Below are 25,834 nucleotides of genomic sequence, written 5' to 3'. Positions count from 1 at the left end.
AAAGCGATATCTACCCATGCCTTCCACAAGGATTCTGGAGAGACTACTTTACCTATATCAATGGCGTTTGAAATGAATAATATACAGTGCAGCACACAGGCAAGTTTTTGAGGATCCATAGAGTTTTTTGGATGCGTGGATCTGTAATATCCATGGAGGAGTATGCCGACTATATCGTTTGATGCATGTTACAATTTGTCCCAGTCACAGATCTAAGTGTTGGGTTTGTGATTGCAGTAAATCTACACTCATAGATATTTTATTGCGGGATTTCAACCATGGATGGCTGACAAATTATTTTCTTCCATTAGATCTAGTATATTGCACACTCATGTAATGATGGATATATGAGATTCTTGCAGGAAATGATCTTGAATGTGATGATTTGAAATCCATCTGTGTTTCGGATTTGGGAACTTGTTGCTGATGCAGCAAGCCTTGATAAGTTAACCGCCATTGCTGGGAATTGAAGAAGAGTTGTGGGTGATGCGCACCATAAAAAGGATTTTGGTTCCACTGGGTTTTCTCAAGTTCACTTCACAAATAGCTCTGAGAAAGATTCACACCCTGTTTTGGATTGATTCTTTCAGCATTTTGGCTTCTACTTGAAGGACAAATCTGAAGTATATTTGGGCTACAGACTACAATCAAAGCAAAGTTCTTTTGGAGTGCCTCTGATAATTTTCGGCCCTTTAGGGCACCTATCTGAACAATTGCATGGACCTACGGCCTTGAATATTTGGCATATGTTTTTGAGGATTTCACTATCATACTGATGTCTAAGGCTAGTTTTCCTTCTCCAAAATTGCACAGTAAACTCTCATATGATATCTGTGATTCCTATTTTCAGGCCTGTGGTTCAATATAACTTTGTATATAAGGCAAAGAATATTAAACTTTGAAAGAGATTTGTCTGTCAAAGCTTCGGTAATTTTGCACAGAATAAGTTCCTGAAAATATATATATATATATATCATATGGTATGAAATTGCATGGTATATGGAAGTATATTGAAAAGCTACATACTTGAAGATTTTTTTGAAGACAAAGTGGTACACCAATCAATTTTTTTGCAGTGATATTATTGTCAAAATGGATAGAATGGGTGTTGTATTAGAATTACTGAATACTCTAATACATTCTACCATGGACAATACAATTATGATTGATAAATCCATTGTCGCAAACATTCAAATCTGTTTAAAAAATGTACAAGAAAATATTGAGTTTTTGCAGCTGGAAACAAAGCTACAGCAAGAAGAATTACAGCAGTGGAGTCATCATTCTGAACCTGTTTCTGTTCAGAACAATGAAACAGACTCCCATAAACAGCAAAACAATATTGCTGAAGTTCATTCAGATCCAGTGCCCAATAAAGCAGCAATTGTACATGCAGATCCAGAAATTCAGTCTGCACTTCCCAAGCCCATCATCAGACCTTGGGAACAGCTTGTCCACAACAAGCACAGAACTGGTCTTGGATATGACAAGGACTTGTCCTTTCATATTCCAGACTACTCAAAGCCCATTCAGTTTCAGAGTGTTGGATTCATTCTTGACAGTTCACCTGCTCTTCATGACAGTTCAGCTTCAGCTGTTCCAGACTCTGCCCCTCTTCTACAGCAACAACAACAACAACAAAAACAACAGATCGTGAAATGCCAACACTGTGATCGAGTTGGCCATCTGAAAGATCACTGTTTTGATCTTCATCCATGTGAGCACTGTCATAAAACCAGCCATTCTTCACACAGATGCTTCAGAAACAAACGTCCTGCAAGAACAAAGATTCATCTTGGATGGATCGCTTCTTGGCAATGGGCATCAACAGCCAAGAAGATATTCCAAACACATGTTAGAACTTGTTCCAGAGTATTGAACAGTCTTGCAGTTGAGTTTTCTCCATCTTCTCACCTTGTATCTGACAGGGGGGGAAATGATGGTCATCTACAAGCTTCAAAGTCACATCAAGCGAGCCTGAGCCACAACCTGCCACACCAGTTTCAGAGTTGTAGCCAGAGACAGAGATGCCCGTGAACAGATTGAGAACACTTCCTCTAGCAGAAGACACCAGCTTCTTGCCAGTTTTGGAAGAGTTCCAGGAATTGCATTAAGCATTCCAGAGTTGTTGGTCATCCTTAAACCATCACAGATTGAGAACACTTCCTCTAGCAGAAAACTTCAGTTTCTTGCCAGTTTTGGAAGAGTTCCAGGAATTGCATTAAGCATTCCAGAGTTGTTGGTTATCCTTAAACCATCACAGGTTGAGACCTCCCTTTTGTGGTTGAAGGTTTCCCTCTTTAAAACAATATGATCACTTCCTCTAGCAGAAAACTTCAGTTTCTTGCCAGTTTTGGAAGAGTTCCGAGAACTGCACTAAGCGTTCCAGTGTTGGTGGTCATCCTTAAACCACTGCCCTTTATACCAACATTTCATAGAGCACATTCAGCCTAGTGCTGCCATGAATTTTTTGCACATTTTGTATTACAGCTCTCTTCTTGGACTCATACATAACCCTTCGGATTAAGGGGGGGAATGTTGGACACCTAATCCTAAGTGGGTTAGTGTGGAAGTCGAATGGACAAAAGGAGTCCAAGAGACCTTGGGATCTGAAACCCAAGAGTCACGTATTTGTACTATAAATGTATATCTATTGTTAATAAAAAAATGAACTCACTGATTTATCTTTCCCATTCTTTGTTGTCCATGTGTGTTTAACACATATTTAGTGAGTCTATCTACTACAACAAATATCTTGTCCTTACTATCAGGCATAGGTAAACCGTCGATGAAATCCATTGAAATTTCCTCCCATTTCTGATTTGCAATATGTAAAGGATGTAACAACCCAGGAGTTGAGACATTTTCGCTTTTACTTCTCTAACACATGTCGCACTTGGCGACACATTTCTGAATTCCCTTCCAGTAGAACGATTGACATGTGTTGTAGTATGTCTTGAAGAACCCGACATGCCCAGCTACAGGGGAATTATGTGATTCTTTTGGGGCCTTTATTTTAAATTTGGATAAAGGACTTAGATAAATTATACCCTTATACCATAGTATGACATTTTTCCATTCAAAGTTGGGATGTTGGAAAAATGTTTTCGATTATTGAACAAGAGTCTTGATCCTTGGCATATTCAGTCTAAATCTCGTCCAACCAATTAGGGACTACTACTAATGCGGAGCACGTTGTGGTGTCTTCATCTTTTCGTGAGAGAGCGTTGGCAACAACATTATCTTTTCCCTTTTTGTCTAAAATTTCCATGTATTCTTCTCCAATACGAAAAGTACTTCTAGATGCTTGAGGTGCTCCTTCCAAGTTTTGAAGTACATAAGGATATCGTCAAAGAAAACCAATACGAATTTTCACAAGTATGGGCGAAAAATCTCATTCATGGTTGCCTGGAAGGTGGCTGATGCATTTGTTAGTCCAAATGGCATTACCTTAAACTCATAATTCCCTTCATGAGTTATGAATCCAATCTTCTCAATGTCCTCTATCCTTAGTCGTATTTGATAATAGCCTGACCTTAAATCTAATTTTGAAAAATATTATTCGCCATGAAGTTTTCCCAACATCTCATCTATAAATGGAATGGGAAATTTGCGTTTAATAGTTATCTTGTTTAATCCTCGATAATCTATACACAACCTGAAGGATCCATCTTTCTTTTGGACTAACACTATTGGCACCACATATGGACTTTTGCTTTTCGTAATGACTCCACATTTTAGCAAATCTTGTATTAGTCTTTCTATCTTTGTTTTATGATGATGGGGATAGCGATATGGCTTGACATTTACAAGTGCCGCATCCGGTTTGACTTCAATGATGTGTTCAATCTTCCTTTCGGGAGGTAATTTCATAGGCAATTTCTGAAATACCTCGTCATATTTCTAGATTAGGGAGACTTCAAATTGTTGGTGAGTCCCTTCCATGGATAACAACTCTAACTGTTGGCATTGTGCAACGAATATCGATGCTCCTTTTCGAATAAGTTTCTTCATTTGTTGTGCAAATATGATTTAGGTAGGAGGAGCCTGGAACACAAACAGTTTATACTTTCTTCCATTCCACTTGAACTTTATAAATTGTTTCTGGTAATTTGCGGAATACGTCCCCAAGGTTTGTAACAATTGTATTCCCAAAACAGCATCTACACCTCCGAAGGGAATTGTGTAAAAGCTAAACTCCATTTCCTAATCGCTTGGTTGCAATTTAACCTTGTGGCACTTCCCTACTCCATCTATTCTTTTACTATCTGCCACCATAACCTTTATATCTGTCACAGGATATGCAGATAGATTTAGCCTCTTTGCTACATTAACATCTATAAAATTGTGGGTGCTTCCTGAATCTAATAATACAATCACATTTTGCTTCTTAACATGTCCCTTCAGCTTTAAGGTTTGTGGATGGGCTATCCCTGTGATAGCGGCCAAAGAAATTCTTGGCATATTTTCCTCTTTTGGATCTGTATTAGGAGCCTCATTTTCTTTGTTGGTTTCTTCGTCTGAGTCACTATATGAAGATTCCTCTTCTTGTTCTGCTTCGCAATTGTAGAGTTTTTGTGTGTTGCACTTGTGTCCTGGAGAATATTTGTCTCCACACTTCCAGCATTTGCCATCCTTTTTCTTCTCAGAACTTGACTGTTGGTTTCCTCCTCACAACGGGGGTGGAATGTACTTGCTAGACTTGTCTAGAGAATTCTTGCTTGACTTTTCTTTTGAGTAATTGCTTAATTTTTTAGAAAGGGTATATGACTTATTGAACTTATGCTTTTGTTCAATGATCTTCGCTGCATGTCTGGCTTCCTCAATGGTTTTAAGTTTGTACAATTTCAATTCTTCTCAGATATACTCCGTAAGTCCACATCTATACATTTTTAGCAGTTCTTGATTGCTTTGTCTTGTAGCTAATAATTCCCATTCGTGGGTGTATTCGCTTATAGACCCTTTTTGCTTGAGATAAACGAATTTTTCATAGATATCATCTTCTTCTTCTTCATGAAACCTTTTTAGTAAAGCATCCATAAAAAAATTCCAAAGAAATGAATGAGCTTCACATTTGTTGGACCACCATAGGAACCAATCATATGCCTCAGCTTCCAAATTGTTGGATGCGGTCATGATTTTTTCTCATTCACCTATTGGAGGGTTTGACTCAAAAATGGCCTCCATTTTATCAACCCAAACAATAGTGCCTCTAAGATCTTTATCATCGTACTTAGGTAATTCTCTTTTAATTCATTGATAGTCTTTTTCTGGACCCTTGGTATAGTACTGGCTTCCTGACAAAATAATTCCAGGTGGATCTGAAAATTCAGGTCCATCTGTACCTTGTTGAATATTTGCCATTTCCTGGTAAGGGGTGGACTGAAACAACATGGTGTCCACTTTTTTTGTTAGCTTAGCGATTTGTTCACTATGCTCATCCAGTTTCTGGGTTAGTCTCTTTGATTTTGTAATCTTTCTGCAATATTTCCTCCATCATTTTTGTTAACTTCTTTTGTCCTTCTCGAATTTTTGTTTGCGACTTTTCTATGTCGGTGAGGCGATAACGCACGTTGTTGACTTTGTCCTTATAACAATTAACATTTTCCTGTAATTCTTCCGAGTTCACCATCTTGCCTTTTATCTTTGTGGACCCCACTATTGACTCTTCCTTTTTCACATTTCTTTTCTTTTGTTTTTAATTATATAATTAAATATATATCATTATTTAATTAATACATATAATTTTTATATATAATTTAAATATATATATATATATATATATAATTAATTATTTTAATTATATAATCAACTAATAGAATTAATATGAGTCCACACTATATAATTGATGACGATTCGAAAGTTCGACGATAAGGTTGAATAGTCAGCAAGAAAAAAGTCACAATGGACAACAGCAACCAATTGATCGGTGGGGTTGAGAAAACGCACGAGGTCAGAACAAACAGCGGCGATGATAGGGTTTGTTGAGGCAGAAGGGAGACAACAGTAGGGCGTGGACATATGGACAACGTTTTGAGCACAGTGGTGGGGAAAACAACGGCTAGCAATACGTGATGGTTGGAGCTGAGCACAGTCAGTAGGTCGAGGGAACAAGGCAGCACAGAGATGGTGAACACAATGATGGAGACACAGCGGAATGGACGCAGCACAAGTCGAGAAGATTGATGGCTCTAATACCACTGTTGTGGACCCAGACATGAAAACTTGAATTCACTTGAAGAACACAAGAACGTAATAAATATTTTTTCTTAAATGAATACTAAGGGATGATACAATTCCTTGGTGGCAGTGTGCCTATATAGGCATTGATTGGCCAGGAAGGTGAACAAACACCTTGTTTAACTACAGCCCTTCATAGTTAACTTACAATTAGTAATTAATTAAATAAATAAATAACTAATTAATTGAATTAATTATTATTTATTATTTGTTATTTAATTATTTTTATTTATGAATTTTGTATTCATAACAACTAGTCTCTAATTGATAACTTCTACAAATCTAATCAAGTTGTACAAAATAATTAAACTTGTCAATCATCTTCAGCCAAGTTGTTAGGCCATTCAGCTGTCTCTCGAACTCATCATTTCATCCATAGGGACTACCCCCCTTAGCCTACTATAGGGAAACAACTTAAACGGAGAGAGTCGAGATCAGAGTGACATCCCCTGCCCTGAGTGTTGTCACAATCTCGTGTGCAATTTCCCCTTCTAAGGGTTGAATTATTATTTCGATGTGAAAGTGTGTTTAGAAATATTTTTGGTGAGTGGTTCCTCATTATTAGAACATGATTACCAAAATATTTTTAGATACACTTAGAGGGTAGAAAAATAATTAATCCACTAGTGTCTTTTTACTTTTAATTTTTGGCAAAAAATAAAAACAAAAATTAAGCCAAAAATTATCAAAAAATAAAATGAAGGGAAATTAATTACCCTCAAAGTGAAAGTTATCAAAACTCTAATTTGTGGGTCCAAAAGAAATTGATTTTATGAGGTCCTCCATCAATGGAAAAGTCAAATTTTCAAGAGAAATTAAACCTTTGGACCATGGTGGTTGCGTGAAAGATCAATTTTCAAGGAAAAAAGCTTGGAAAAAATATATTTTTGACCTGAAGTAAGGCCTTTATCAACAAATTCGATTTTTTTCCAGATCAAGGGACAGGATTTGATTTTCGCATGGATCAAGCAGCAACTAGCGGTTATTCTCTAGGATCAAGTCAAACTATCCGTTATTTCAACTTGGAGAGGTTATTCCCTCTCATTTTTTCTATATAAGGAAGCTCTCAAGCTCCTCATTATAACATGAATGGTGTTGAAAATCTTTTGTACTGAGCTAAGCTTTGTTGGAATTTTTTCATTAATAAAAACTCTTTGGTGTTTCAATTCAAGGTGTCTCTAACTTAATGATTCATGTTATGTGTTGAATGGGTTTAATGCTCGAATTTTATGCTTTAACTGAAGATTATTGTTTCATAGTCAATGGTTGGACTATCTATTAGCACGGGTATCTTGCTTTAAGTTTTGGGCTAGAGTAAACACATTGACGCTGGTGGATATAGCAGGTATCTCTAGATCACTAGTTTATTTGTGTGAATCGAACCCCTATGAAGCTAATGATCTATCTTTCAAGTGTGTAGAGATCTCTTCAGGTGATTCAGCCCTTGGGGAAAGCCCAAGTTCATGGACTTTGAAGTGACCACACCGATATATTGTGCAAGGTTTGGAGTGGTACACTAAAATTCAAAATTATTTCCATCAAATTATTTTTCGAAATCTACTTCGGCTATAAATGAATTATTTGATAATTAGAGCTAATATCTTCTTGTAGATTATTGTAAATAATTTGTAAATTATTTATAACCCTTGTATACTATTTTTCTCATTTGTAAATAATAGTTTTGGAGTTTTATTTTAGAAATTTCTAGATCTTGTGTCATGGGCTCTATTTATCCATCTTGTAGGTGCCAAAGGACTAAAATTTCAAAGAGAAATTCAAGTGTGAGCATCTTAACCCTCACCTAGCCTAGATGGCTAGGGTTTGAGAGGGTTTTTAGTCTTGGAAGGAGTAGTTATGAAAATTCAATTATCCAAATCACCATCGCCGCAACTAATTAAGTTCCTTCTATTTGTTAATTACTGAACAAATTATTTATTGTTTCCTACATTAAACACCGAAACTAATACACTGCAGTCTTCATCAATTAAATTATAAGCGGAAACAAGAAACTAAGCAAGAAAGAAATATACAACACATTACACCGTTGTTTTTGGACAAATGTCCCTGGAAAAACCCAATGTGGGAAAATCGGTGCAGCAGCCGAGGGTTTGTATTATTAAGCAGTAGTTTTCTGAATACAATCTCTAGATGCCTTGTTGGCTATCTAGTATAGAGAATATCACTGACAGAAGATTAGTGAGAAATACCTCACACTATCATTGGTGATCCTAATTGATCCAACCACAGAATGGCTAGTCCCTTGTTGCCTCTGCGCAGTCACTGCGTAGGCCCAACGTCAAAGCTCCTAGGGATTGCGTCACTCCCTCTACTAATCGATTTTCCTCTCTAAGACTTTGATTTTGTCCTCCCGGTCTCACACCCTGGCTTTCGGCTTCAAAAATCAATCTCTCCAGCAAAAATACAAATCTCCTCAAGGCTCTACACTACCTCTGCGTCAACCTACGCTAGCCAGCGTAGCCTCTGCATTGCCTCTCTCGGATCTCTCTCTGCCTCCTCTGTTGAGTATTCCCAGATCAAGAGAAATCTCCAACCAGAACTATCCCTACCCCTCTCTGCAAGAAATCACTTCGAATCTCTCTAGCAACTATTGCGCTGCTCACTTCAGAAATTCGATCTTTGATCTCCCACTATATGTGTCTTCCAAATGCCCATCAAGCCTCCTCTTATAATCCTCTTGTTGAGAACCAATGGCCCAAATTAGATCCTAATCAATGGCTCAGATCATTTTGGCTTGATCCTCGTCTTCTTCTAGAAGTTTCACCCACAGTTAGATTAATACCCTTTAATTATTTTAATTTCCTAAGTTTAGACTTAGGCACCCATTAAAAATAATTAATTATTTTAATTAAACTGGCTTCGGGTGGAATTTCCCAAAGCGATTTCAAGGTATTTTGAATTACATGTGTCCAAGCCTCCCTACAAAATTTGAGGCTTAGAGCACATCCGATGCTACCAAAAATCAACACTCCCTCTTAGCGAGGAATGTGCTCTAGCAATGCCTCCCACTGAAGCATCACCCTGACTTCATAACATCGTCCTATGCGTTGTTGATGTCTGACATGTTGTCCACAAACTACTACACTGCTGCTACAACTGTATTGTTGCTGACACTGCCACTGTCAACACTGCATCCATACTACAGCTCCCTCTGAATTTCTGCATCCGTGTTGTTGCTGGCACTGCCACTGCCAACTGCCCTTGCACTGCAAACTGTTGCTGCTACTGCATCAGCAACGGAAAAACATCCCAAATCACTGAACAAGTGTTCAGCATAGATGCATCTCGATGTTGAAGATTTTACTGTTGTTAGTCCCACGATATCCCTCTGAAGCCATTGCGTGTGAAAATTCTATCACTGCAACAACTGATTTATTTTACCTACTTATTTCCCAATAAGTTATTTATGAAAACCCTTTAGTAAACATTAAAATAAATTTTGTTGCAGATATCACACCATAATACAGAAACAAACACATGCACAAGAATCAACACAGATATTTTGGACAATTATCCCCGGAAAAACCCAATGTGGGAAAACCAGTGTAGCAGAGGAGGATTTTATTATTCAGCAATTCTTCAGTACAACTGGGTGCCAAACTGGCTTACCCAACAGAGAAAAATTCTCCAGCACTTCTCCCAGTCTCAGCGTCAAGCTTGCTGGCCTCTACGCAGCTCCCAGACCCTCTGCATCAGCTCTTGCCCTTATGCGTCACCCACGCAGGCCCTCCAATGACTGCGCAGTCTGCTGCCTCTGCGTCTGCTTGAGAGGCTCTACATCTGCCTCTCCAACCTCTGCGCTAGTCTTATGGTGTTGTTCCCGACTCTCTGTTCCGTACCCGTTGCCTCTTGCTGCTCTCCAGACCACTAGTTCCAATTTCTCAGCTAACCCCGCTCTAGAAATCAAACTAACTGGTCTCCCTCAGTGTGTTCTCCAACTGACCCTCAAGCCTCTTCTTATACTTTTCCTGTTGGTCCTTCAACGGCCGCAATTAAATCTCTAATCAACAGCTAAGATTAGATTTGGCTTGATCCATGACTTTTGGAACCTTCTAACCTAGTTCTATATTAATACCCATTAATATTTTATTTTTCCTAAGTTTAGACTTAGGAACTCCATTAAAAATATTAATTATTTCAATATCTCCCAAACAGGTTAGAATCTACCCAAACCATTTCTGGGTCTTGGAAATCTCATGCGCTTTAGCCTCTCCACCAATTTTCATGGCTAGAGCCCATCTGATACTACCCCAAATCAACACTCCCTCTTAGCCAGGACTATGCTCTAGTAATACTCCTCACTGAGCATCACACTAATTATCCAGCACCGGTACCTGTGTTGATGCTAGGCCTCCCCGCCCAACATCCTCTGAACTGCTGCACCCTGTACTGCTACCCATGGCTCTGCCATTGCCATTGCTGCATCAGTACAGCAGCTCCCTCTGCATCTATGCTGTTGTTGGGCCTTTCACCCAACACTGCATCTGCACTGCAACTCCCTTTGCATCCATGTTGCTGTTGGCCGTTCTTCCCAACACTGCATCTGCACTACATCCTCTTCTCATCATGATGCATTGTGCTACTGCACTGCAACATCATACCCATTTCAGCTACTGAAATGGATTCTTTATCATCCCCATCTTCTCCCTGAAATAATCAAACTTCGTTCTTCCAAGGGCCTTAGTAAAGATGTCTGCCACCTGCTCTCCTATAGGAGTGTAACTCAATTTTACGGCTCCTCGCTGGACACAGTCTCTGACAAAGTGTCATCAAATATCAATATGTTTTGGCTGATCATGAAACACTAGATTCTCAAAGAGCTTGATGCAACTCTGATTATCACACATGATCCTGGTCGCCTCCATCTTTCTTTTGAATAGGTTCACAAGCAATTTTCTAAGCCATATGGCCTCACACGAAGCTATGCTTGCAGCCATGTATCCTGCCTCAGCTGAGCTCAGAGCCACAGATTTACATTTCCTACTGCACCAGGATGTCATTCCTGATCCAATGTTGAAACAGTACCCAGAGGTACTTTTCCAATCCACTGAACTTCCACCCCAATCTGCATCAGTAAATCCACTCAATCTGATATCCTTACTCCTGGTGTACAAGAATCCATAATTGACTGTTCCCTGTAAATATCTGAGAACGTGTTTGGTTGCTGCCCAATGCGCCCTCTTTGGTTCCACCATGAACTGACTGAGGGTGTTGACAGTGTAACAAATGTCTGGCCTGGTAATGACCAGATACATTAGGGACCCTATGAGCTACCTGTATAAGGTGGGATCAACATCCTTGTCTTCTGATGCATCAATTTTCTTCCAAATGGTAATCATTGGGGTAGCCATGGATCTACAGTCCTCCATCCTAAATCTTTTCAGAATTTTTGTAGCATATCTCCCTTGCCCAAGGAAGATCTCCCCCTTTTGCTGCCAAACTTCCAACCCCAGGAAATAATGCATTCGTCCCAAATCCTTCATGTCAAATTATGTGGCTAGATTCTTCTTGCAGCCCCCAATGAGACTGGATGGTCCTGTCAGGAAGAGATCATCCACATATAATTCTAGGATTAGAGACTCGTTCTCTACAACCAGATAGTAGAGATTTTGATCTACGTCACTCTTGATAAATCCCATCTTCTGCAAGTAGCCATCTATTCGACCATACCATGCTCTAGGTGCTTGTTTCAGCCCATACAAGGCTTTCTTCAATCTGCATACATGAGACTTCTTCTCATGTGTCTCAAAGCCTTCTGGTTGTTCAATGTATACCTCTTATTTTGTCACCCCGTTTAGAAATGTCGTTTTGACATCCATCTAATGAATCTCCCATCCCATCTGTGCTGCAAGAGATATCACGCTTCTAAAGAATATATACCTGGCTACCGAGCCAAAGGTCTCTTCATAGTCAATTCCTTCCTTCTAAGCATACCCCTTAGCCACAAACCTGGCTTTGTATTTTTCCACACTGTCGTCTGCAGTGTATTTAATCTTGTCGATCCATCTCGAACCTACCATCGATTTGTCTTGAGGCCTTGGCACTACCTCCCAAACATCGTTCACAGTTATGTAGTTGTATCCTCTACCATCGTATCCAGCCAAACCTGATGATGAGCAGCCTCCTGAAAACTGGAAGGCTCCCCATCCAGAGCTACTAATGCCTGCTATCTATCTGACTGTTTTCGCTCCCTCTTATTGTTCCTTGGTGCACCGATGAAATCCTCTGCATCTCGTAGAATCTGACGAAGTTCCCTGCTCGTTCTTCCTCTACCAACAGGTGCTTCCATTATCTCCTCCTCCTCCTGTGATTCTTCTTGATCCGAGAAAGGATTCTTTACTTCCGTTTGTTGAAAAGGTTTGACAAATGGCTCCTCTTTTGACTGCTCCTCCAAAGGCATTTCTCGATATTTTCTGAAAGCCCTGTCCTCCATGAACTTCACATCTCGTCGGACTACTACCTTCCTGCTGCTTGGAAGATAGATTCTGTATGCCTTAGCATTCTTGCTATATCCCACTAGATATCCTTTCTCTGCAATTTGATCCAACTTCTTCCTCTTTTCCTCAGGTATGCGGCAATATGCTAAGCTCCCAAATATCTTGAAATGACTGACTTCAGGTGTCTTCCCTGTGAAGACTTTCTCTGGAGTAATCTTTCCCAATGCCCGATGAGGAGTTCTATTCTGAACATAGACTGTCATGTTGCATGCTTTTGCCCACAGGAATTTTGGCATATCCTGATCATACATCATGGCCCTAACTGCTTCTACGATGGTCTAGTTCTTCCTTTCTACCACTCCATTCTACTCCAGATTGTAAGAAGTTGTCCACTCTCTTCTAATGCCCTCCTTAGCGCAAAAATCAATGAAGTCCTTATCGACATACTCTCCACCATTATGTCAGTGCAAAACTTTCATTTTCTTCCCAGTCAGATTCTCCACCAGAGCCTTGAACTCTTTGAATCGACAGAAAACTTCGTCCTTGGTTTTTAGAAAATAAATCCAAGTTTTCCTTGAGTGGGCATCAATGAAGGTGACGAAGTACTCGACATCACCAAGAGCTTTAGTGGACATAGGTCCGCAAATATCTGAGTGTATCAATCCTAGTACACTCTCAGCCCTGTTTTTACTTCTAGGAAATGCTGCTTTAGCATACTTTCCAAGAGCACATCCTATGCATACATCATCTCGTTCCGTACTAAGATCTGGAACTCCTGTTACAATGTTCCTAAGAATTCTTAGAGCCCCATGGTGCAAATGTCCCATTCTTTTGTGCCATAGTTCGTTCAAATCCTTGTCTCCATGACTGCCTATTAGTGCCATTGGTGATTCTAGTTGTATTTTGTACAACTTGTTACTTTTGATCCCGATCTGCACTTTCTTTTTCCAGATCGAGTGCTTGACGTATACCTTGATGAAGAAAACGTCATAGCCTTTGCCTTGAAGTTGTGACATGGAAAGTAAGTTCATCCCCAACCCTGGTACATGCAACACATTGGTAGCACGGAAACGCTCTCCCATTTCGGTTTGAAAAACTATGGTACCCCTTCCTACTGGAATACACTTCGCCTTGTTCCCCATGGTGATCTGAAAGTTCATCCTCTCCTCTTGATAATCTAAGAAACATTCCTGGATTCCCGTCATATGCCAAGAGGCTCCACTCTCTATATACCATACCTCTGATGATGCATAACTAGTCACACAAGCCACTTCTTCCAACCTGGAAGCCAACATAGAGAAATCGAAATTACTGTCTCTTGTGCAATTTTCTGAAAATTTGTGCGAGTCTCCTGACGTAGATGCCTTTGCATCATGGTCTGGACCCATAATTGATTTTCCCTTCCTATCTCTGATACCATGTGAAAATTCTATCACTGCAACAACTGATTTATTTTACCTACTTATTTCCCAATAAGTTATTTACGAAAACCCTTCAGTAAACATTAAAATAAATTTTGTTGCAAATATCACACCATAATACAGAAACAAACACATGCACAAGAATCAACACATCAACACAAATATTTTGGACAATTGTCCTCGAAAAAACCCAATGTGGGAAAATCGGTGCAACAGAGGAGGATTTTATTATTCAGCAATTCTTTAGTACAACTGGGTGCCAAACTGGCTTACCCAACAGAGAAAAATTCTCCAGCACTTCTCCCAGTCTCAGTGTCAGGCTTGCTGGCCTCTACGTAGCTCCCAGACCCTCTGCGTCAGCTCCTGCCCCTCTGCGTCAGCACTGGGCCTCTCTGCGTCACCCACGCAGGCCCTCCAGTGACTACGCAGTCTGCTGCCTCTGCGTCTGCCTCTCCAACCTCTGCGTTGGTCTTCTAGTGTTGTTCCCGACTCTCTGTTCTATACTCGTTGCCTCTTGCTACTCTCTAGACCACTAGTTCGAATTTCTCAGCTAAACCCCACTCCAGAAATCGCACTGACCGATCTCCCTCAGTGTGTTCTCCAACTGACCCTCAAGCCTCTTCTTATACTTTTCTTGTTGGTCCTTCAACGGCCGAGATTAAATCTCTAATCAACTGCTAAGATTAGATTTGGCTTGATCCATGACTTTTGGAACCTTCTAACCTAGTGTTATATTAATACCCATTAATATTTTGTTTTTCCTAAGTCTCAACCATTAATATTTTATTTTTCCTACGTTTAGACTTAGGAACTCCATTAAAAATATTAATTATTTCAATATCTCCCAAACCGGTTAGAATCTGCGCAAACCATTTCTGGGTCTTGGAGATCTCATGTGCTTTAGCCTCTCCACCAATTTTCATGGCTAGAGCACATCCAATGCTACCCCAAATCAACACTGCGTTGTTGTTGCTACTACATTGTGCCTCCCTGCACAGTTGCAACTCTGCACTACGCTGCTCAAGCTTGGTGTTCTAGCCACTGCATCTATCGCTCCAACACTCCTTTGCACTAATTGACATTAATCCATCCTGCTACTTCTGATCTGGGCTCCCGTAGCAAGGAATTGATCAGAGAGGTGGGCTCCTCAAGGATCCTGCCCATCTGTAGCTCTTTCGAACTATAGCTCCAAATCAGCACACCTCCCTCCTGGAGGTATCTTGACTGCATCACAAACTCCTCCTCGATCTTCGCGGGTGCAGCCTTCGGAAAGTGCTTCTCATCTTTGTCCTTCTTCCTGAGAGGATATCTTGTTGCGTAGTGACCCATTTCACCACACCTAAAGCATTTGATCTTCGAGACGTCCTTCTTCCGCCTCCGCTGCTCCTACTGCCCCTTGGATGCAAGGGCTGCATTCTCATCCTCCTCCTTGGGCTTCAACCCACTGTTGTTGCTTCCGTCAAGCTTGCACTTGACTAGATCTCTCCTCAGCTCTTCCTGCTTGAGAGTTGCCCACATGCTATCCAGTCTGGAAAAGCTACCCTGCCCAGGATGCTCTAGACAAAGACCTACCACTCTTCTGAGACTGAGTTTAGGGCTAGTCTCACCATCTCGGAACCTTGAGGTGTAGACCCCATAGCTGCTAACTCATCCTGGGTCTCCTGAAGCTTCGTGAGGAACGGATCAATGCGCTCCCCCTTCTGCATCTGTGCAGATCTCAATTTCTGCTCTAAGTACATCTTCCGCTGCTCGGAAGATCCTTGATACAGCGTTGCCAAGGCATACCACATCTCCTTAGTAGTCCCTCTACTAGCGACGTGACAAACCACGTGATCCTTTACTCCATCAAGGTTCATCCTCTTGGCCTTCGCCATTTCTGTCTGGTACTTCTTCAGCGGATCTAGATCTGCAGGCACAGCCACCACGCTATCGACATAGGTATTGAGAGAATGCTCATCTAGAAGGAATGACATCGTTGCCTTCCAGATGACATAGTTGGATGCCCCATGCAACCTGTCATGATCTCTCAGCCCACTGGTTGCCATTTCTGCCACAAAAACGTCGAACTACTCCTCTATGCTTCTTACTATTGCTGCTCAGGCAATAAGAAAATGGACTTCTTGGCGGGAAGTCCACTGAGGAAAAAATTCCCTCGCTATGCTTCTCCTCTCTCTTCTGACGATTTTTTGCCCAATAAACTGCCTGGGAAAAAACTACGTCCCACCAGCTCTTTCCTCACGCTAAGGCTGCTACGTTGCTCCCTCTGGCACGGCAAGATTTCAATCTAGAAGCCCTTCCTCTCTGTCGACTCACTCAGAGAGAGACTTTCCTCAAAAATTCAACCCTCCTACCCTGGACTGTGTAAACCCTATGGGGATTCGAACTGCTGCCTTCTGCAGCGATTCGACCTCCTCTGCTCAGCGCTGGGTTCTCTAGCACTGTTCTTCTTGCTTCACTTGCACTGCTCTAATACCATGTGAAAATTCGATTACCCGAATCACCACTGCAGCAACTGATTACTGAACAAATTAGTTATTGTTTCCTACAGTGAACACCGAAACTAATACACTGCAATCTTCACCAATTAAATTATAAGCGGAAACAAGGAACTAAGAAAGAAAGAAATACACAACACATTACACCGTTGTTTTTGGACAAATGTCCCCGGAAAAACCCAGTGTGGGAAAACCAATGCAGCAGCTGAGGGTTTGTATTATTAAGCAGTAGTTTTCTTAATACAATCTCTAGATGCCTTGCTGGCTATCTAGTATAGAGAATATCACTAACAAAAGATTAGTGGGAAATACGTTACACTATCACTGACGCTCCTGACTGATCCAATCACAGAATGGCTAGTCCCTTGTTGCCTCTGCGCAGTCATTGTGTAGGCCCAACGTCACAACTCCTAGGGACTACGTCACTCCCTCTGTTGATCGATTTGCCTCTCTAAGGCTTCAATTATGTCCTCCCGGTCTCACACCCCGGCTTCCAGCTTCAGAAATTGATCTCTCCAGCAAAAATATGGATCTCCTCAAGGCTCTGTGTTGCCTCTGCATCAACCTACGCTGGCCAGCGTTGCCTCTCCCGGATCTCTCTCTGCCTCCTCTGTTGAGTATTCCCAGATCATGAGAAATCTCCAACCGGAACTATCCCTGTCCCTCTCTGCAAGAAATCACTTCAAATCTCTCTGGAAACTGTTGCGCTGCTCACTTCAAAAATTCGATCTCTAATCTCCCACTCGATGTGTCTTCCAAATTCCCATCAAGCCTCCTCTTATAATCCTTCTCTTGAGAACCAACGGCCCAGATTAGATCCTAATCAATGGCTCAGATCATTTTGGCTTGATCCTCGTCTTCTCTTAGAAGTTTCACCCACAGTTAGATTAATACCCTTTAATTATTTTAATTTCCTAAGTTTAGACTTAGGAACCCATTAAAAATAATTAATTATTTTAATAAAATTGCCTTCGGGTGAAATTTCCCAAAACGATTTCAAGGTATTGTGGAATACGTGTCCAAGCCTCCCTGCAAAATTTGAGGCTTAGAGCACATCCGATGCTACCAAAAATCAACGGTTTTCCAGCCTGAAGGAAGAAGTCGTTCAGCCAAGGAGGACTGATTTGGGGTTAGAAGCCCAAAGCTACAAGACCCAAGTGCTACTTTTGTAATGCCTAGCCTATAAGAGGAGGTTGCTAGCCCTAGATGGCTTGTTTGCTACTGCAACTAGGGTTTTCTTCAGTGTTTGCCTTCCAAATTGATTTTGCAGGTGTTGGAGGTCATTTTTGGGCCTAAGATTGACAAATCTTGCTTGGAAGTGGGGAGGTTGCGATGCCTCTAGGCCTAGGCCGCAACCCTAAAAGGGCCAATTTACCCTAGTTGTAGGCCTAATTAGGCCTTGAAGCCTAGGCCGCAGCCTTTGGAGACTTTAAAAATTTGTTTGCAAGTGATTTCAAGGGCTAACAATTTGTCTTGCAGGTCTAAAGTGATTTTGGGTAAGGGTTTATAGTGTTTTCTCATCATATTTTCGCCAATTTGTGGGCTAATCTTGGTTTTTACAAGCTTATCATCCATTGAGGAAAGGTTTCGAGGGCCAAAAATTCATTTGCTTCATCATTCTAGTCCTTGGAGGCCTAGCCACTAGCACAAGGAGGGCTAAAAGCCCTAGCCATGAGGCCCAGAGCCTCTTTCCTACTAGGCCGCAAGCCTCGCTAGGCTTGCCAAGCCTAGCCATAACCTTTGGAGGGCTAGATCCATCATTCATACTAGTTTTGAAGTTGATCCAGAGGTGTTGCAGGTCTTCTTTGAAGGATTACAACGCCAAATATCCATAACTCCAAGCCCTAGTCTTGTTAGCTATTGCTCTACAAGTTTGATCCTTGTGTTTTAAGCTAATAATCTGCGAGTGCAGGCATTGGAGGAGCGATTTCTCTCTTATTTCCCAATTTGGCATAGGCCACTAGGCCTAAGGGTTTGCTTCTCTTATCCTCACCCTTTCCTCCTCACTCTCAAAATTTACATCAAATCTGAAGTATTAATAGCAGTGGCATAACTTAAGTAGTGGCACATAATCATTGAGAAGAAGTCGTAAAACTAATTTAAATAACCTCAAGATCCCAAAGTGGTTCATTGAATAGAGGAAATTTGACATTGTTTTGTCTCATTTGCAATTGAAATATTGGATTGATATCATTGAAAAAGAGGTCTGATCAGATTTGAAATAAGTGCTTGGAACTTAAATCCAATAAGCCTTATAAGCCTGAAACTCATTTTACAATTGTTTAAGGTCTTGTCATTGGAATATTGATTGTTTTTCAAGTGGATTTTGGGACTGACATCGTGCATTTTGTATGCTGATCTATAATAGTGATATAGTGCAAAGGTGGCTCTTAATACCTTAAGTTACATTGGTGTCTTTATAATAATCTTCCATTGCATTGCATTGGCATTAGAATAGCTCTCCATGTCATTGTGTTAAAGTGCTACTTGCATTTGCATCCTTGGATTGCCACCATTGGACTTTGCATTCTTGGCATCTCATTCTTGTAGTTGCATTAATCTTATTTTAAAAATCACCGTTAGCAATCTCATTATTTCCTTATGCTTGTTATGAATTGTACTTAAGGGAAATTGCATCTTGTATCTAGTTGGTTCATAAGATAAGTGAATGGGAGAATTTGGTCTCTAATTGTTAAGTAACATAAGAATATATTGCTCTCATTTTTGTGATCTAAATTTATCTCTCAAGAAGAATCTAATAAGCTCTTGGAGTAATTGGAATTGCTAATTATACTCATTTAAGTTGCTAATCTTGTTTTATTGGTATAATCTCTAATTGCTCTTTAAAGTGTTCCATTTATATTGCTCTTCTTATCTTGTATTGAATATCATTGTGAGCATTTTGATTTGAAGTGATCTAATCTTGTTGGAGCATTTGACAAATTTGATAATCTCATTGAAGCAATCACTCACATCTTGCATCCTCATTCTAAGTTAGAAGTGAAGCTTTAAAATTTAGCTCCAAGCATAAGCCTGGTTGTAAGAGAAATAGGACCACCTTTTCCTTTGGATTGTGACGCTTGACCCTTGCACTGAGGTTAGAACAGCTAACCTTGCAGTTCTCTTGAGGGCAATCCCCCTTGTAGGAATGGAGGGATCTGGGTCGTTAGAACCCGAGGGTAGGTATCGTTAATGAGGCCTTAGCCTCCTTCCTCTGGGTTTCTTTCTACAACCCCTCTGCAAGACTTGCATCTAAACAACCAAGGTTAAGGATTCATCTAGACTCGGCATATAATTAAAAGTTACCAAGAGCTTGCATCTCACATAGATCTAGGTCCTACACTTCATCTATGATAGAATTTGCATCCTGTGGCAATTGTTCATTTGGTAACTTGGAATACTATTCATATTGTGCAAGTAATTAATTTTTAAAGGCACTAGTCTCTATTCATAATCTTAAGAAATCTAATCAAATCGTGCTTAATAATCATACTTGCCTTTTGAATCTCAACCAAGTTGCTAGGCCATTCAGTTGTGTCTCCTTAACTTGTTGGTTCCCAAAAAGTTGTTCATCACCTCATCCATAGGGACTACCCCCCTTAGCCTGTATTTGGGAGACAGCTTAAATGAAGAGGGGAGGGATCAAAGTGGCAGCCCCTAGCCCAAGCGTTGTCGCAATTTCGTGTACAATTTGAGCGACAACAAGACACAATCATGCACCCTTTACCTAAAAACTTGCCATCCCTAAGTAAAACAATAGAGACTTTATGGAATCTCGAGGAGGTAAAAGAAATCTCTCCAGCCCCACCCCCTCCAATAATAGACGTCCCCAATTATGCAAGCAGCTCCTACGAAAGAGCTTTAAGGAAACATGAAACATTATCTTTCAGCTCACCCCCGCTTACTAAGGGAAGAAATAAAAATAAGGAATGCAAAAAAAGATAGAATAGAATAAATCTCGAGGCCATGACACATTACTTGTTAGATACAAAAAAAAATTTGAATAGCAAGAAATGTTCCTACATTTTGTCATGTAAACAATTTGTTAGACAATGCCCCTTTTCACAAGGCGGTGCAAAATATTTGACAATGACTTGAAACAAACTCCAAACGATGGTAGGCAAATCTGAGGATAGTTGGACTTTATGGACTGTGTCCCACCATTTGGGTAAAGCCATAGCCACTTTTTGATAAATAAAAACAATAGTCATTGTGCAAAAAAAATAACACTTCCAAGGAAATCATGCTTTAAATATGGGAGTCGAGATTGCAATGTTCACATAACATGACAAGGTTCTTAACAATAGAGAAGAAATATAAACTTTCCAAAATGCAAAAACATGCAATGCTTAAAAGGCTTGTTAATTTGAAATCAGCATCCAGTGGTATGGATATTAATGACTCTACCCATTTGCTTATTAATCAAAACCATTGGAATAATACCTTGACATCCCGATGTATGTGGCCATGGTTATGGAGGTACTCCAGTGCCTTCAGAACATCTCGCAGGATTGTAGCAATGATCACCTCCTCAAACCCCTCTGGAAAGACAGACTTCATTATATGAAGACAAGAACCCCCTGCCATGTATGGCATTACAACCCATAGGTTCTGATTTGCTACAAAAGAGCAATGTGCTTGTAAGAGATTTGGATGGCTGATTAAGCTCAATGTCTGTGCTTCACGACGTATTTCATCCTGCACTTAAACAAATTTGGCACATTAATAGCAACAAGAGTGGCTTTCCATCTAAATTCCATATTGTTATGTGCGCCAAACAGATTGTAAGGTAATTCTTCAATTCAAAAGCATGCTGTATTGCTGCTTTTTTGCAACCAATCTCAATTAGATAAAGACAAACCCCTGAGAGACAATTCAAAGTTTCAAACAATCTGGGAAAGTATGTCTCTCTTATTTTGTTAAATATAATGTCAACAGTAAAATAAAATGGTAGATCCATTCTGCACAGGAAATTTCAACAAAGGTTAACTGTTTTTAATTCTCTCCTCATAAATATATTCCTCCCCTAAAAGTAGTGAGCATACATGCAGACAACACAAGAACAGTATAGCAGTCACTCCTCACTAGACCAGTTTGAAAACACAACCTGACATGTATGACTGTAGGTGTTAGCTCTATATGCAAAGTAAACAAGAAGAATTTACAAACATCCTGCCGAAACCTGTATCAGGATAGGAACACAGAAAACTGCTTATATTTTCTGCTCAGGTTCTTCCACATGACAAAAACTGAATATCATAATTCCACTACTTTGGAAAACATCAAAGATCCATTATTAATTTCCTACCAAATGCTGCAAGCAAATTTAGCAAGAACTGCAAAATATGATGAGAAAGGTAACTTTCCAGATGACATTCATTTATAAACATAGAAGTCATGGCCTAATCTTTCTATTGAATTAACATTTGGCATGACATTAGTGACAGGCATGTAATTTCACTACTTTAGAAAGCATCAAAGGTCCATTCTTGATTCCTCACCAAATGGTGCAAAACACATTTAGCAAGAATTGCAAAATATGACATGAGAGATACCTTTAACAGATGAGATACATTTGTAGACATAGAAGTAATGGCCTAATCTTTTATCGAGTAAAAAACTGGCACAACATTAGTGACAGGCATGTAGATCTCAAGGTTCAATTCAAAGCTCTGGCCCAAAGTCAATTAACAGTAAACATTTAACATAGAAAAGAAATTGAGACAAGTTATAATTAATAGAAGAAACCACTTAAGAAGGTCAAGTCCACAGCAAATGAGACCGCGGAAAGCTTCTTAAAGTAATGCAGCATTCATTTCGATAAACCCACATCCCAAAACATGACAGCAGCACCAATGTAGATAACAAACTGTGTTAGTTCTTAAGTTTTCAAACATTCGGAATTGAAATGACACAGAAGTTCAACTGTCAAGTCTCATTGCAACAGTGTTATTTATTAAGTGTTGCAAATTAATTCAAAAAACAAGGCAAGGCCATTCATATTCCAAAACGACATTGAATGTGAGAAACTATTAAATACTCTATTGATCTGAAAAATGGTAAATTATGATATATGAAGCTTTGGACAAAATGACAATGTTAGATAAGCTAAGCTACAATATCTTGTCCAATTTCAAAATAAAATGTTGAGAATTATAGCTCAGACAAGAACTACCGCACAGTTTCAATGTGAAGGTGCAAGAAGTAGTTCAAGATATTTTTAAAAGTAATTCTATTCTGTAATTTACTTTAATTAAAATAGTGAAAAGTCTTATATTTAGCTTTAAAGTCTAAAGAAGTGTATCTCGTACATGCATGACTTAGAGGAGTAAACTCAAAAGTAGATTAGGGTCTTGGTCTCAGCTAAAATTACAAAGACAGTTCAGGATAGGGGGTATTGACATAGTTGAGAACTTGGGTTGAGCAACCAAAAGAGAGAGAGTAGGGATTTAGGCAAAGGTGAATCTGGAAAGTAGGCAAGGCCATGCAGCACAGGTCTGTACAATCATACAGCAGGCCATACTTTTCCTGTTCTTGGTGATTTGTGACTGCACAGCCACTACGTTTAGCAAAGTGTGCAGGTTTCCTTGTAAGTTTTTTGAAGGAATGAATAGATTTTGAAGGAGTACTTACCTGTGTATGTGTGAAACTAATTTTATGCTTCCATTATTTAGTTTCTAGATATTGTATGATCGACACTATGGCCTGAATTTAATTTCTGCATTAATTAAATTCATAAATTTACTTGTTTAATTGAGATCATAAGGACAATCATCTAGGATCGGAATTTTCACATGGTATCAAAGTTATATTTCTGGTTGAGATTCTCGGGGATTCATACCAGTAAAATCAATTGTAAGGAAGGACCAGTCACCAGTAGTTAGAGAGTTTCAAAATTAATTTCAGATTTGGGAGTTTGTGCAGTAGATCTCAAAGATGGCATCAGCTAGCCTCAAATTCGAGGAAAAATTGGATGGTGTCTCGAAATTCTTATCATAGAAGGTGAGGGTTATGTTCTTACTAGAAAAGAATGACCTTTGGGATAATATAAAGGATGTTGTGACTCCACCTACAAATCCGCAATAGTTGGCAGCTCACAACAAGGGGGAAGTGAAATCCAAGCGGATGATCTTGGATGCCATAAAGGATCATCTGATCCCTCATATATCTAAGAAGATGTAGTATTCCTACTTAGGAAACACAATGATAAACAAGCAAAAATACACATGCAACACATAAAATCCAACATGCAGTAAATGACTCATGAATTTAGCCAAAAAATGCGCAGAACTGAGCCACTTTATTATATATATGCAAGTGGAAAGTACAAATCTGAATGGGGTGTGTGCACCTGGGCTTGCTAAAGCAAGCTTGACAACCCCAGGTGATAAAGTATGTTTCCCAACTGCTAAGAAGTACTTCCTCTTCTATTTCTGCGCTAGCCCTGGAAAACTACAATTGTTGGATGGAAGGAAGATGTTGTTTGGACCCTCTAGAGTGCTCCAAAAATTCTGAGAAATTAGTCATGGGCACTACTCCGCCAACTCAACAAAACCCTGAAATGTCTCACGAACCCAAGTGATGGAAATGGCCCTGGAATAAACTGCACCCTCCTCTATCAATTTATGTTGCTGGCTGCCGAGTAGAACTAGGAATTCTGCCCTCATAAGTGCTCAGAAAATTCTGCAAAATTAATCTTGGTTTCTTCTCAATAAACCCAGAAAGGGTTGGGCCTAGTTCCAACCTTCCAAATTTGCCCCCAATTAGAGTGAGCCCTTCCACCTGCTGGAAAATTCATACCACCCAAAAATCTGCTGCAAATGTACCCCCAAATGTTGAGGAATGTTCCCCAAAATTCCCCTTATGCATCCTGGAAAATCTCAGCTCAAACCCCCAGCCAATCCTCCCACAACTAAGTCTCTCCTCAAGGAGCTACGCAGACCCAATGAGACTGCCTCTGCATGTGCACTGGAAAAAGAATTTCGGCCTATAGAATAGTCACTGATTCAGCCCACCAAACTCCCACAAAATGGCTGCAAAATACCAAAGTAATGTGACCCTAAAAGCTCGGAGCCAAAACGGTTTTGTAGCTCCCTCTGCCAAGCTGTGCGTATTTCCCTTTTGCGTCTAGAATGCCCCAAGAACAGTTCGATATCAGTTGTAGAATTCTCCCGGATCAGCTCACAAGTGTAGCTATGGCTCCCCTAGGGTGGCACTCGGAGTCCACCGAAGAAGTTGAGATTTCCCCTCGGAAACCTCGTGTGTTGAACAGCACAAAGTTGACTTGGCTCAACAGCTCAAGCAAACAATAGTATAATTTTCAGATTGATAAAAGCCCCCAAATGATGGTCCCTCCTCTTCTATTTATGCTTGCTGCCCTCTTTCTTTCCTCGTGGGCCCCATTCTCCACTAGCACGGCTTCCTTCTCCTTTCTTCTCTCTCCACAAGTGTGTTTCCCTAAGTGAGTGTGTATTCCTTTGGTGTGTGGCCCCCACAACCCACCAAGAATTCGATTTTTTTCCTCTCCTAAGTCAAAATACCAAAAATTGTGGCTAATTCCAAAATTGTCAAAAAGTGTAATATTTCCTAAGTGGCTTAGGAAAATTGGGAATATTATAGTCCTCCCCGCCAAAAATTGCTTGTCCCCAAGCAATGCCTGAACAAGCGTCCCCACTATCTGATAGCCCAAATAGTCACTGCAAATAATACTAGGGTCCCAAATGTGTTGCCGAGTTATCCTTGTCCCATGCACTATCCTGTCACAAAGGAATCCCTCAATACCAAGATCCTGAGCCACCCTGCTCAATGTGGAGCACCCCTTGCTCCACCCACTATCCAGCCAAGTGTAGGTACCAAGTACCCTCTACGTTCTTTCAAGAAGCAAAGCATCATGATAATGCAGGGCTCTGTCCAACTCTCCAAGAAGTCGCCATATCGAGTAGTCCATCCCATGCACTCCAAGAGTAAACTCCTGATAATACAACCTAATCCCTGTAGGGATGTAGTTTGTCCCGCATGAGCTTTCCCAAATAGCACCGTGCTGACCAATCTGCCATGCTGATGAAGTCCCCCACGCCATCAACGACTCACTAAAGCCCAATGAGGAATTTGAATGATCTTCCCCTATAGTAGCCAACTCATCCCTAAAGGTCGTTGAGTTGTCAAGTACTATGATGCCCGAGTCCCATGCTAGCCTCAAAAGGGTGCCACCATGTTGTCGTTG

General features: G+C 40.3%; 1 protein-coding gene across 2 annotated transcripts in view; it reads right to left on the bottom strand.

The window, feature by feature from the left end:
* LOC149191972 (uncharacterized) overlaps positions 1-25,834 on the bottom strand; it is a 380,395-nt gene that overhangs the window by 297,086 nt on the left and 57,475 nt on the right. For both annotated transcript variants that reach the window (XM_089404444.1, XM_089404443.1), the window contains exon 4: positions 21,055-21,309. In XM_089404444.1, coding sequence (XP_089260570.1) covers positions 21,055-21,309 — 255 coding nt within the window. The remainder of the gene's footprint in view (positions 1-21,054; positions 21,310-25,834) is intronic.

The sequence above is a fragment of the Pinus tabuliformis genome, chromosome 2_2 (assembly GCF_031772625.1).
Source record: "Pinus tabuliformis cultivar Carrire ecotype Pingquan chromosome 2_2, CPIR1, whole genome shotgun sequence".
NCBI classification, from domain to species: domain Eukaryota; kingdom Viridiplantae; phylum Streptophyta; class Pinopsida; order Pinales; family Pinaceae; genus Pinus; species Pinus tabuliformis.
Note: the sequence above shows the minus strand (reverse complement) of the source record. Positions and strands in the feature narration are given on the sequence as shown.